The following is a 14903-nucleotide window of genomic DNA, read 5'->3' as shown; positions in this document are numbered from 1 at the left end:
AGGATTGGTTGTTGAACTACTTCCCCCGAACAGAACAATCAAAAGTAAGACATAAAAATCATTTCAAGTGTGATATGCTTATTCCAAAACTCGATTAAGTTGATCATCATCAATTCCAATATCAATCAACTGTTGAGATTCCATCTCTCGCTTCCCATTCTTCCCTTTCGGAACCAAAACAAGCTGTTGAGGAAACCTTTCTTGACTTTGATAATCACCATAAACAACTTTAAGCACAGCAGGATAATGAAAGGCAAACTTGTATCCCTTTTTCCATGCAACAGCTTTAGCTGAATTAAATTCTTTATGACGTTTAATTACAGCTTGACTAAAATCACCCTAGAAAAATACTCTATTATTCTTAATATGTAAAGGGCCCTGATTACTTCTCGCATTCTGTACAAGTCTTAAAATCAACTCTCTGTCCTGAAAACATAAACATCAGATCAAAATGGAATGTGGAGCTTGATCAAGAAGTTGCTTCCTTCTTATTGCTCGATGAGCTCTTCTTATCTAATTCCAGACCATTCTGGAAATATGCTGTTCCCAAAACCTCGGGAAACAACTTCTGAAAAAACTGAACCGGGTCCAGACCTTCAAAATCTTCCAGAAGATCAACAATTTTAACATTATTTCTCCGATTTTGATTCTCCAAAGCGTCAATCTTCTTTAACAAATCACTTTTCTGAATTTCCAATCCTCTATCTGACCCATCTTTTCTTTACAATGGTCCACATCATCTTTGCAATCAATAAATGCTTCTTCGATCTTGTTAAATTAATCCTGAACCTTATCCACTGCCTTCAAGCATTTTAACACATTCATTTTAATAGAAGATATTTCTGCCTTCATTTCAACAAACTGTTCCTTCATAACTAAAAATCCTTGACTCATTTGTACAGCCAGATTCTCCATTTGTTAAGGCAAATCAATAGATTTGAATGGTGAGGATCAGAGTTAAACTTTAAAATCTGCCTCACCATAGGGCTACCCCTAAATATAACTGTATCCTCCTTCTCTATAGGTTGTTCCTCCTCCTCTTCTAATCCAACGATATCCTCTTCCTCCTCCGTTGATATGGAGGTCACCTCGACCCGACAACGGGTACAGACTCCCCCTCCCGTCAGTCCAGGATCGCTGGACTGAGGGAGGTCAGGTTCCCCCGCAGCCTTGGCCATTTCGGATGTAACATGCATGTACGAAGTTTTGCGCATGTGCAGTTGTTCTTCTTGCTCAGAGGAGGTTGATGTCGGGCATTGGCACCATCTTGCGCAGCAATGCGCAAAGTTGGCACCGGTGTAGTATACACCTTATCAGTGGACTGGCATTGTGGTCGGGTTGAGAAGAAATTGAATCTGAAGTTTCTATTTGCAAGGTAGACTGAGGATCTTTGGAAATTATTAACTGTTTAGTAGCCATTTTATTTGGTGGTTAAGCTTTAGTTTTCCTCATAACTGCTTGTAGAATATTTGAACAGTATAATCAACAGTTTTTAAACTTTCTAAAAAACTTTGAGATGGGTTTTGAATAGTGCTGCCAGGGGAGGTGTCTTTCCATGTCTTTTTCCTATCATAACCATATAACCATATAACCGTTTACAGCACATGTCCCCACCACTTCATTTCCTCAACACTTCCTACCCCTGCACTTATCTTTGTATCATCGCAAATTTAGCCACAAAGCCATTTATTCTAGAATCCAAATCATTAACATTCTGTTGCGTGAATAAAAGCTTTCAGGACTGGGAGAAGAACATTCACTTTTATTAGCTTATAATTGAAGGTAGGGTCTTACCGTGGTTTATTAGCTTATAACTGAAGGTAGGGTCTTACCGTGGTTTATTAGCTTATAACTGAGGGTAGGGTCTTACCATGGGTTATTAGCTTATAACTGAGGGTAGGGTCTTACCGTGGTTTATTAGCTTATAACTGAGGGTTGGGTCTTACCATGGGTTATTAGCTTATAACTGAGGGTAAGGTCTTACCGTGCTTTATTAGCTTATAACTGAGGGTAGGGTCTTACTGTGGTTTATTAGCTTATAACTAAGGGTAGGAGAACATTCTCGGCGACACTAGGTATTATTCTATTTAGGAGAATCCTAGCGAAGATTTTGCCTGCAATGAAGAGCAGCGTGATCTTCAGCGCTTGATGTCCTGTTTTGCGGAAACTGCCAAAATGTTTGGCCTGGAAGTCAGCCTGAAGAAAACTGAGGTCCTCCATCAGCCAGCTCCCCACCATGACTACCAGCCCCCCCCCCACATCTCCATCGGGCACACAAAACTCAAAACGGTCAACCAGTTTACCTATCTCGGCTTCACCATTTCATCTGATGCAAGGATCGACAACGAGATAGACAACACACTCGCCAAGGCAAATAGCGCCTTTGGAAGACTACACAAAAGAGTCTGGAAAAACAACCAACTGAAAATCCTCACAAAGATTAGCGTATACAGAGCCGTTGTCATACCCACACTCCTGTTCAGCTCCGAATCATGGGTCCTCTACCGGCATCACCTACGGCTCCTAGAACGCTTCCACCAGCATTGTCTCCGCTCCATCCTCAACATTCATTGGAGCGTCTTCATCCCTAACGTCGAAGTACTTGAGATGGCAGAGGCCGACAGCATCGAATCCACTCTGCTGAAGATCCAACTGCGCTGGGTAGGTCACGTCTCCAGAATGGAGGACCATCGCCTTCCCAAGATCGTGTTATGTGGCGAGCTCTCCACTGGCCACCGTGACAGAGGTGCACCAAAGAAAAGGTACAAGGACTGCCTAAAGAAATCTCTTGGTGCCTGCCCCATTGACCACTGCCAGTGGGCTGATATCACCTCAAACCGTGCATCTTGGCGCCTCACAGTTCGGCGGGAAGCAACCTCCTTTGAAGAAGGCCGCAGAGCCCACCTCACTGACAAAAGGCAAAGGAGGAAAAACCCAACACCCAACCCCAACCCACCAATTTTCCCTTGCAACCGCTGCAACCGTGTCTGCCTGTCCCGCATCGGACTTGTCAGCCACCAACGAGCCTGCAGCTGACGTGGACATTACCCCTCCATAAATCTTTGTCTGCGAAGCCAAGCCAAAAGAGAAAGAACTGAGGGTAGGGTCTTACCGTGGGCTTCAGAGGGCTCAGAGTTTAGGTGGGAAACCAGGGTTATATATGGGGAGATGGGGGCAGAGCCGGACATCAGTACAACACATCACCAGTGAATCTCATTTCACTGCATTCACCCCTTTCTGCAGAATTTTGGGTATGTGGATGAAGACAGAGAATGTGGATTCAGAAAAAAATTTGAAAAATATACAGTTATTTAAAATTTACAAATTTAAACAATCTGGGGGGGGGAGTGGGGGGAGAGGTCTGGAGATCCTAGTGGAGTGCCAAAGCACGGGAGGGCCTTGGCTCCTTTGGTCTCCTTGTGAGGGAGTAGTGGTGGGCAGGGTCTCCGGCTCTTCAGTGGAGGGGGATACACTTTCCTCCTGAAACAGAGGCCCTGACTGGAAGTGGCGAGAATAAGCTCTGCTGCTCGTAGGGCACTTGAGGCAATGAATACTCTGTTCTGGTGGATGCCAGGTCCCTGATGGAGATGGTGTCCTCTCTGCCATCCGGGTACTCCACATAGATGTATGTGGGATCGGCATGGTGCAGTTTCACCCTTCCCACCATGACGCAAGTCTTGCTTCTCCTCATGTGCTTCCTGAGAAGGACCGGATTAGGAGTAGTGAGCCAGGTTGGGAGTGTAGCTCCTTCCCAATGCCGACTTTCTCTCGAAATTGAATAAGATCTCATGAGGAGTAGCATTGGTTGCTGTACATAGTCCAGATGGAATGGAGCATTATAGGAAGGACTTCCTGCCAGCCTGAGTCTGGAAGGGCCATTTTGACAGCCTTCCAGACCGTGGCGTTTTTCTTTTCAACCTGCCCGGGGGTTGTAGCTAGTAGTTCTGCTGGATGCAATGGCCCTTGCCAGCAGGCACTGATGTAGCTCTTCACTCATTAAAGATGAACCCTGGTCACTCTTTATATAGCTGGGATACCCGAACAGGGTGAAAATGGAATCTAGGCCCTTTATGACTGACAAAGTGGATGTGTCTGGACAAGGAATAGCGAATGGGAAGCGGAAGTACTCATCAATGGCAGAGAGGAAGAAAGTGTTCCCATTTGTGGAAGGGGGAGGTCCCTTAAAATCAACACTAAGCTGTTTGAAGGGCCTGGATGACTTAATCAGGTGTGCCTTTGTGGGGAGGTAGAAGTGTGGCACAGACCTGGCAAGAGCTGATCATTTCGCTGACATCTTCTGTGGAGTAGGGCAGATTGCGCACCTTGACAAAATGAGCCATATGGGTTACCCCTGGATGACAGAGCTCATTATGTAGAGACCACAGTTGACTGGTGTGTGCAGAGGCACAGCTTCCTCTGGATAAGGCATCTGGAGGGTCATTAAGGGCTCCTGGCCGATAGACGATATCATAATTATAGGTGGAGAGCTCAATCCTCCACCTAGTAGTTTTGTCATTTTTGATTTTGCCTCTCTTGATGTTATTAAACATATGTGCGAAAGAGCGCTGGTCAGTAAGGAACGTAAATTTCCTACCAATCAGGTGGCACCTCCAGTGCCTCACGGGTTCTACAATGGGTTTTGGAGCTTGTGGCCTTGCAATGTCCAAGGAAAAAAAAGTAATTAGCCTGCCTGCCTGGTTTGAGGGTAGCGGCCAGGGCTACGTCGAAGCATCGCTTTTCACCTGGAAAGGTACATTCTCGTCCACCACATGCATGACGACTTTCGCAATGTGGTTTCGGAGGCAGTTAAAAGCTGTTTGGGCTTCGGCCAAGTGGGGAAAATATGTGGCTTTTAAGAGGGGTTGAACCTTATCAGTCTATTGAGGGATCCACTCGACATAATCCTCCAAGCCTTTGTGGTCCTGGGAATGGGGAGCTCTATTGGGGTTGGGCTAATGATGCCATTCTCTACCATGTTACCAAGGATAGCCAGTCGTTTAGTCCTGAACACACACTTGCTGGAGTTATAAGTGAGGTTCAGGGCTTCGCTGCATGGAGAAAACTCTGAAGGTTGGCATCATGGTCCTCCAGGGTACAGCCACAGATGGTGATGTTATCTAGGAAGGGGAAGGTAGCCTTCAACCCATACTCGTCGACCATTCCATCCACCTGCCTCTGGAAGATAGAAACCCCATTAGTTATACCGAAAGGGACCTTCCAATATTGATAGAGTCGACCGTTAGCCTCAAATGCTGTATATGGACAGTCCTTGGAATGGATTGGCAGTTGGTGATAAGCTGCTTTCAGGTCGATGGTCAAATAGACCCGATACTGCACAATATCATTCACCATGTCCGCAATTCAAAGGAGGGGGTAAGCATCCAGGAGTTTGGCTATAGCCTGGACTTGTTTACCCCTTTTACCACCACCATTTGTGCTTTCCACGGGCTAGTGCTAGGTTCGATGATACCTTCATTGAGTAGATGTTGTGTCTCAAACTTTGTCTCAATCTGCTGTGCTGTACCTCCTACTCTTGGTAGCAATAGGTTTGCTGTCTGGGGACAGATTCAGGAAGAGAGGTGGGGGGGGGGGGGGAGGGTCGATATTAAATGTGGAGAGTACATGTAGATTCTGATTTTAGAGACCCTCTGTTCTGAACCGTTATGAGTAGAGAGGACCAGAATACTCCAAGGACATGCTTTTAAGGTGACACTGGAAGTCCAGACCCAACATTACCCAACATTCATCAAGTACATACAGGGGTATCTTACAAAATTCCCCCTCCCCCCTTCAAATGACAAATGTACCATATAATATTCTTGAGTACGGGTTGTGTGTGAATGAGACACAAAGAATATATGATAATTGGAAGGATACACCTTTAGGTTTATTCCTGTATAATCTGTGAGTCTATGAAGCTTTAAGTAGAGCCTGTATCAATTAGGCATTTAGTGGAGTGTCCGTTTAACTTAACAGTCACTATGGAGTTGCTAAGCTGGTGAGGTCATTTCTGATCCAGAACCATCACAGCTAGGGCTCCAGAGACTCCATACTCCTCACTTAAATGGCCCCCATCATCCTGGGTTGCCCTGCATGGGTAAGATGGTGTCAACCTTGTGGCACAGCAAGATGGCTACTCTCCTTCCTCCTCTGACGATGAAAGCGGCGAGTTTGAATTTGTGGTGCGGCAAGATGGCTGCTGAGCCTTTTTGCGCTGTTTTCTTGCAGCCATTTTCCTTTGGTGTGCAGTGTAGCAAATGGGTTCAGGTGAATTCAGGGCCGACAACTTGGGGCTGGAATCAGATCTGGGAGCAGTGCAGGCCGTGCCTAATGTCCTTTCTTGCCACAACTGGAGCAAACTGAGTCTTTAGCTGGGTAATGAGATCAGGGGTGCTGGCTCTTGCCGCAGAAAAAGCACTCCCTTGTGCGGGATCGCTCCCTAGCACAGGAAGCAGCAGCTGTTAAGGCTGGGGTAGCGGGAGCCACCAGTTCTTTGAGGGGGTCACCTGGGTGAGTGAGCTTTCTAGCTTTGAGGTTGTCGTTCTTGAGCTTGGCCTGTTCCAGCGACTTAGCCTGTTCAATGTGGCTAGTCAGGGCCTTCTTACCCGACTTGAGCAGTCACTGCCTCATGAACCTTGAGCGAACCCCTGCAACTAGAGTGCCCCGAATCTGTTCTTCGTGCACTTCTTGGTAAGTGTCCACAGATCCAGCAGGTAATCATCAATGGTCTCTCCTGGCCGTTGGCATCGTAGAGCGAGTTGGTGCCTTGCTCGATCTCGTTTTGTGGCTTCAGATACCGAGCTTTCAAAGTCTCGATGACAACGTCATACATTGTGCAGTCCCTGATGACTGCCTACCCTTCGTCCCTACCCTGGAAACGAGTGTGGACCCTCTGAATTCATTGGTATGGAAGACGTCTCTGGTCGCGTTCAGGTAGGCCTGGAAGCAGTCTAACCAGTGTGTGAACTCCTCAGCTGCATCAGGGGACAGAGGGTCCATCAGCAGCGTGCCTGGCTTGAGCAGCATTTCCATCTTCTAGGGAATAAGCTAATAAAATTGTAGCGCGAATAAAGACTCTCATGACTTCAGTGGCCTTCAGAAGGGCTCAGGGTTTAGGCGGGAAACCAGAGTTATATATGGGTAGATGGGGACAGAGCCAGCCATCAGTACAACACATTACCACTGAATTTCAGTTCACTGCATATACAAAGTGAAAAGAAGTGGTCTCAACACCAGTGATACCTTAGATGGAAGCTAGAATAGAAGTTTAAATACATTAAAATCTTAAGACGTGTACGTTAAAAGTCCACAGTACTCTATTCACATATGTTGTAGGATCTTAGGAGCCTGATAACTTGGTGGGGGAAAAGTCTTTCCCAATTTAGATGTAAGGGTACGAGTGCTACAGAACCTCCTACCAGATGGCAGAAGAGAGAACAGTTTACATGAGGGGTTTGTGGAGTCCTTCACCATGTTTATTGCCTCTCGCCTACATCGAGTGTGTTGTAGATGTCCTTTGTGGTACGAAGAGAGCCCCCAATGATCTTTTCCACTGACTTCACTATCCTCTGCAGGGTCTTGCGGTAGGAGGTGGTACAGCTTCCAAACCATGCAGTAATGCAGTAGGATCCTTTTATTCCCACTCTCTTTTTCTTTCTGATCAGACAATGCTCTATTAATGCTACTATTTTTAGCTAATGCTCTACCAATGCTAGTATTTTTATTAAGCTTCAAAGTAGTCATGGAAAAAGATAAAGTTGACCCTTTAATTAAGGCCTTAAATTGCTGAGGGCTGATTTCAAAAGTAAAAGGCAATTGATAATGAGCCTTTTTTCTTGAAAACCACAGCTGGAATTATTTTTTTGTCATTTTATTTTTGTCAGAGTGTAAAACATGATTTGAAAATCATGTTAATAGAAATGAATGTTAGCCATGCTTGGTTACTGATAAAACTTTAATATTAATTAACCCTTTCTCATAATTTAACACCAAATCTAAATTCACCTGTTCCCTCATAAATTTGTCAAATTCATTCTCCAGATTATTATTGCTGGTAATTGTACACAGATGTATCACTTCCTCTGACAACTTGTTCTACTATCCTCTATGAGAAAATAATAACTCCCCATACCAAAGGAAAAATACCAAAACTATTAACATGTATCACTGTCTCTCATGATTTTGTGCATAACTCAAGCACCCCCTCCCCCTGCCCCCCAGTCCCTGTAACATCCTCTTGGATCCTTTCTGCAGCTTTTCCATCTTAATGACATATTTCCAACAAGAAAAGACCAGAACTGTGGACAATTCAAAGGGATCTCTGGTCTCACTAATATCTTGATCAGTTGGAACATTACATCCTAATTCCTGCACCAAATGCACTGATCAAAGAAGGCATTTATTTGCCTTCATCACCTCCATTTCCAAAATACCTGTACCTCTATGTCTGTTCTGCAACTCTCTCCAGGGTCCTATCATTCACTGTGCAAGTCCTGCCCTGTTTAACTTACCAAAATGTAATCTCCTCCGCTTCTGGTTTCATGGTCTCATGTATCCTTCATGTATCTCATAATGCATCTCACTCTGTTTCCCAGCTCCACCCTCACCACCTATTCGTCATCCTCCTCCTTGATTCACCTATCCCCTATTCATTCCTAGATCATGCCATCTTGACTTGCCTCCTCGTATTGCTGTGTCTCCTGTCTTGATGAACCCAAAATGTTGACAGTTCTTTTTCTTTCCCTGATGTGGCTCAACCTACTGAGTTCCTCCAGCAGATTAATTTATGTTTGTTTACATATTTTCACTACTTTCAGACATCTCTTCTTCAATATTCTTCCTGACAGCTTTCTTTCTTCCTGGTTATAATATGGCATAACTACACTGCCTTCAGTAAATGGGAACCTCTAATTTTGTTGATCTCATATAGTTTTCTGAATACTATTGTATGACATTTGATCTTTATCCCTGTAATTTTATTCATCTTTCCTTTGCCTTGTGATTGGCAAGTTAATCTTCAATTACTTTACGCCACATCTCTTTGTAGAGTTGCAAAGTTGTTCTTATTTTGTTTCGAATTAGATTTTATCTTTCTCTCCTGAATTTACTCCTCCAGCTTTTTTTTATTGCCATGTTGTGAAGCATCCTGAGAATGTTTATTAAAAATCTGGAAATGTCTGATCCTCCAATCTTAAACCCTGAATTTTCATATAAAGAAATTTACGAAGCTGTTTTACTAACAGGCATTGCAAGTAGGGATGGAATAATGAGAGAGTTATTCAGCAGTGGTGTCAGGGGCTGAATTGATTGTAATGATTGACACCTAAACAGTGGGGTGAGGAGCAGCCAGACATATAGTGCTAAATTACTTAATTTTATGGTTGATATGTGTTTAGAAGAATATTTTATTTATCAATGGTCTTGGTTTGCTTAGAGTTAGCCAATGTTTAAGCATAGACTTCCATTGAGTGTTAGATCCTTTATTTGTTTACAAGACTATTAAATTTCTCCTTCCCTATGTGCTAATTAGTTTTCCTGTCCAACCTTTATTATTTTATATTTGCAGATTTTGAATTATATTTTTTTCATTCATCTCTTTAACATGCCTATTGAACTTTCGTTGGTTGCAGAAATAGAAACTGGATTTGCAAATAAAGATCTCATTCAGAAGGATATAAAGGTCCGACAGTCCGAGAATGCTATTCTCAGCTGTGAAATGGCAAAGTCAAAAACTGAGGTCAAATGGTTCAAAGATGGAAGAATGCTCAGTCAGAGTAAAAAAATGAAACTTGAATCTGATGGTAAAATTCGAAAGCTTATCATTCATAATATTGAATCAAAAGATGGAGGTGAATATATATGTGAAGCGGCTGGAGAGAAACTGAACTTTAATGTTCAGGTTACAGGTTTGTAACTGAAAAGATATTAACCTTTTGTCGGTCCATAACAATACCAATGTGGCAGAATTACATTTTTATTTCTATTTATTTTGACTTTTGTTTGATTGAATCTTAAACTTTTACATTATGCAACATGAGATAAAGGCGGGAAAATTAAGGTATGTGGGTGTCTTTTTTTAAATTAAAATTCAAGCCTGAATGGCTTGCCCACTTTATGTTAATAATTTATTTCTGACTTGGGGTAATGAATGTAAGTAATTTGCTCTGGCATCAGTGCCAAATTCTTTTTTTTAGATTCATGGAGGTGTACTTTTGCCCAGGGCTGGATAATTTACTTTCTTCTCTATAGATGTTGATTCAGAGGAGTTGCCTTGGTATCTGAGGGGAGAATGAAAATTGCCAAAGAAAACACTAGGACTGGGATGTAGAGGTGAAGGAGAATGTAAAAGCAGGACTTGCTTATGACTTGGGATTTATATCCTCATTGAAATCTGGCAAAACTGATAATTTGTCCAGAATCTAGAGGGGAAAAGCAGTTGCAGAATTCTGTAATTGAACAAATTTGGGAATGATCCATAAAAATCATGTGAGGGAAGATCAATTGTTGGATTGAGCAGGATGGTAAGGGTTTCAAGGACATGTCCTGCCACTGATTGTGGGGGTGAGAATGGGCGTGTATTGAGTTGTAGTTGTTTCATGACTTGGGGGAGAAAGGGGAACCACAGTAAATATGACATGCAAGTATTTAGGATAAATTAAATAGTTGTTAGATCTGTTATTTACATAAAAGCAATCATTTATTTTGGTACATGTAAGAGAGACTTCCTATTTTAATTTCCAACATGCTGATTGATTGTTAGGGGAAATTTTTAGGTCCTTAGCAGATCAGCTAAATGTGGCATTTTCTCTAGCTTCAAATGTGATAAATAGAGTCACATAGATAGGTTATAGAACTAAAGGTAGGTAAAGTTAGTGGGGAAAGTTATGGCAGATGAAGAAGAACATTGGTAAATGAGTGGTCATTCACTTTGGAATGAAAATAGTAATTCCGAATATTATTTCAGTAGTGAAAAATTTAGGACGTGCTGTTCTGCAGAGACTTTAATCACAAAAAAATAGTTTGCAAGGAATGAAGAATGCCAATGGGATGTTGTCCTTCATTGCTAGAGTGATTTAATTTACAAGCAAGAAGGCTATGTTGTTATTGCATAGGGTGCTGGTGATGCCGCACTTGGAATATTTTATACAGTTCTGGTCTACTTACTTGAGCAAGGCTTTGAAGGTGTGTAGAATAGGTTCAGCAGGTTGATTCCAAAAATTAGGAGGTTGTCTTATGAGGAGAGATTGAATAGCCTGGGACAATAGTGGTTGGAGTTTAGAAGGATGAGGTAGGAGCTTATAGAGCTATATAAAATTATGAAAGGTAAAGATCAATGAGATAAAAGGAAGTTGTATCCACTGGCAGTTTGGAGTAGGACAAGGGAACCATGCCTCAAGGATCGTGGGAGTAATTTTAACATAGAGATGAGGAGGAACTGCTTCCCACAGAATCTTGAATTTGTGGAATTCTCAGCCCAATAAAGCAGGAGACTCTCATTTAATATATTTAACCATAGATTTTTTTAAAGTTTAGAAATAAGGCATGGTAACAGGTCCTTCTTGCCCATGAGTCCATGCCACCAAATGTTGAAAATAGGGGAGTTAAGGAGAATGGGGAATGAGTGGGTAAATTGAGCTGAGTCCAAGGCCAGATCAATCTTATTAAATGGTAGACTAGGTTTGATAGTTTAGATGGCATGTTTCTGCTATTTCTTCTGTTCTCATATAAATGCATGTTCTATTATGGTGTATCATAAAGTTCAATATTTAATGTAAATTCTTCAACTGACCCTTTTGTGTGACTTTTTTGAATATTTTGTTTTTTAAGTCATGCAGTCATCCATATTCAAAATATCATATAAACCATATTACATGTTGACTTTAAAACCCAAATCTATTCTACCCTCCCACCTCCCCCCCATTCCCCCCACACCTCATTCCTTTCAAAAGTAATTCTCCTTCTCTCAAAGATAGGGCCCACTACTAATAACACTTTGCAGAAAAAAGTATTATTATTAAGAATAGTAAAAAATTTAGGACTAGTTTCAAAACAAAAGGAATCATTTTCCTTTTTTACAAGATCTCAAGAGTATCAGTGTTGTTACGAGCCCAGAGGACCCCAAAACCCAGCAGCAATAGATATTCACCAAGACAAATGGTTACTTAAACAAAAGTTCCTTTTAATTATCTTTAAACATAAAAACAGAATCACACTTTAACTTATCACTATTGATTTAACCAACCAACTTAAACCCCTTCTAATTCTAAGCGCATGTGTATGTAATGTGTGTGTAAGTTCAGAAAAGTTCTTTGGTTCACAGTCCAATCTCACTTCTCCTTCCTCCAAGTTCACTGGTTGCAGGCAATTCTTATACTGTGCACCAAATTTAACACTTATAAAGTTCACCAGGCTTTGATGCTTGAAAGGTAAATGGTTACCGTTCAGGAAGGTTCTTGTTGGTTTTCAGAGAGAGATTTGTTGTTCCAGGACCTCCACAACTGATTCCTTTTTAATCAGCCACTCCAGTGTCTTGCTGACAAAACTTTCCCCTTCAGGGTTCTCCAGATGATAACCTCTTTCTTTCAGGTCACAACAGAGTTTCTTTTTGTTGCTCTTACTCCAAGTGAAAAGTTAGACAGCCAGTCCTCTCCTCTTACATGAACCACAGGGGCTTTGACCAGGCTGTCTTCAAAATGGGGTTTTCCACAAGCTTGCCAGCTTGTCCTGTTCCAGTCCCAGCTAATGTTGCTGGCTGTAACATTGTAACATAACATAACAATTACAGCACGGAAACAGGCCATTAGGCCCTTCTAGTCCGCACCGAACCAAACACCCCTTTCTAGTCCCACCTCCCTGCACAATGCTCATAACCCTCCATCTTCTTCTCATCCATATACCTGTCCAACCTTTTCTTAAATAATACAATTGACTCCGCCGCCACTATTTCTCCCGGAAGATCATTCCACACGGCTACCACTCTCTGAGTAAAGAAGTTCCCCCTCATGTTACCTCTAAACCTCTGCCCCTTAATTCTTAACTCATGTCCTCTTGTTTTAATCTTTCCTCCTCTTAATGGAAATAGTCTATCCACATCCACTCTGTCTATCCCTTTCATAATCTTAAATACTTCTATCAAATCCCCTCTCAACCTTCTACGCTCCAAAGAATAAAGACCTAATCTGTCCAATCTCTCCCTATACTCTAGATGCTTAAACCCAGGTAACATTCTGGTAAACCTTCTCTGCACTCTCTCCACTCTGTTTATATCCTTCCTACAATTAGGCGACCAGAACTGCACACAGAACTCCAAATTAGGCCGCATCAATGTCTTATACAATCTCAACATCACCTCCCAACTCCTATATTCCATGCAATGATTGATAAAGGCCAGCATACTAAAAGCCTTCTTCACCACCCTATTCACGTGAGTTTCTACCTTCAGGGAACGATGTACCGTTACTCCTAAATCTTTCTGCTCTTCTGTATTCCTCAATGCTCTCCCATTTACCACGTATGTCCTATTCTGATTCTTCTTACCAAAATGAAGCACCTCACACTTATCAGCATTAAATTCCATCTGCCATTTTTCAGCCCACTTTTCTAAGCAGCCCAAATCCCTCTGCAATCCTTGAAAACCTTCTTCATTACCAACGTGATCTTTCATCTGTTGCCTTTTGTAAACAACAATCCATTAATGAAGTCTCTTGGGAACTCTCAAAAGCTCTTGAAAAAGCTGTGGAGCCGATATATCTAGCATTAGCAGAGCTCCAGTATTTTAAATAAGATCTATTTTAAAGTGTTTGTATGCAACCTACTCTAACAAACCTTTCTCAATTTATCTCCCCAAAACATATCTCTATATTCTGTCACAGTGTGAAATTCAAAAATGTAGAAAGGAAACCTAAAATTTATAACATTACTTTAAATCTTTAGTTATCATATTCCACAGAAAAAAAATCATTATTATTGTTATATTTGTTTCACACCTTTCCTTCCATCTGCCAACACCATATTCGTTTCAAAAACCATTTTCACTTCTCTCAAACATAGGACCCAATATCAACAACATTTCCCAAAAAAAAGTCCCAAGTATAAAGTAAGGAAAAAAAAGTGAGAAACCTTCCCTTTTTTTGTAAAAATCAAAATTACACCCACCCCCCTCTATTTTATGGGAAAACCCACTCTCAAACACGTATGTATGGATTCTGGAGGCTAGTCTCCCGAACTCCTAGGCAAAACAATTTCAGAAAATTTTTACACTTTTTTCCCAAAAGACTAATAGAAATAGTATCGTAATTCAGATTTAAAGAATTATGTTTTAAAAATTATGTTTTAAAAAGTTCTCTCATTCTCTTCTAATTTTCTTCGAAGTTGGTAATTTGTTCACAAAATTCTTTGCAGTTTCAATATCAGTAAAAAACTTATTTTGTCCATTTGGCATCACGATTTTCAAATTGGCTGGTTAACGCAGCACAAATTTGCAACCTTTTTTCCAAAGGGTGCTCTTCAGTGGATTAAATTCCCTTCTATGCAATATTAGTGCAGCACTTGTATCAGGATAAAAAATATTTTTTCACTTTCAACTTCCAATGGTTTTCCTTCTCTCTCCTTAACCTTTTGTGCTGTAGCCTTTAATATTTTTTTCACGATCATTAAATTTTATACATCTAATTAATATAGAGTGTGGTTTTTGATTAATTTCTGAATGTGGATAAGGCAATCTATATACTTCTATTTTTGCTCAAACATTTTGTACTCCATGAACATTTGGTAACCATTCTTGAAAGAAATGGATGGGATTTACCCCCTCCATTCCCACTTTGCATCCCACTATTTTAACATTATTATGTCTTCAAAAAATTTCCAAAGAATCAATCTTTTCCAATATTTTTTGCTTTATCTAT

At 41.4% G+C, this 14903-nt stretch overlaps 1 protein-coding gene across 13 annotated transcripts in view; it reads left to right on the top strand.

The window, feature by feature from the left end:
- LOC138751919 (obscurin-like) overlaps positions 1 to 14903 on the top strand; it is a 755203-nt gene that overhangs the window by 98741 nt on the left and 641559 nt on the right. For all 13 annotated transcript variants that reach the window (XM_069914884.1, XM_069914878.1, XM_069914879.1 and 10 more), the window contains exon 9: positions 9630 to 9905. In XM_069914884.1, coding sequence (XP_069770985.1) covers positions 9630 to 9905 — 276 coding nt within the window. The remainder of the gene's footprint in view (positions 1 to 9629; positions 9906 to 14903) is intronic.

This window comes from Narcine bancroftii, chromosome 1, assembly GCF_036971445.1.
Source record: "Narcine bancroftii isolate sNarBan1 chromosome 1, sNarBan1.hap1, whole genome shotgun sequence".
Lineage (NCBI taxonomy): Eukaryota > Metazoa > Chordata > Chondrichthyes > Torpediniformes > Narcinidae > Narcine > Narcine bancroftii.
This window is presented reverse-complemented; position numbering and strand designations above follow the sequence as displayed.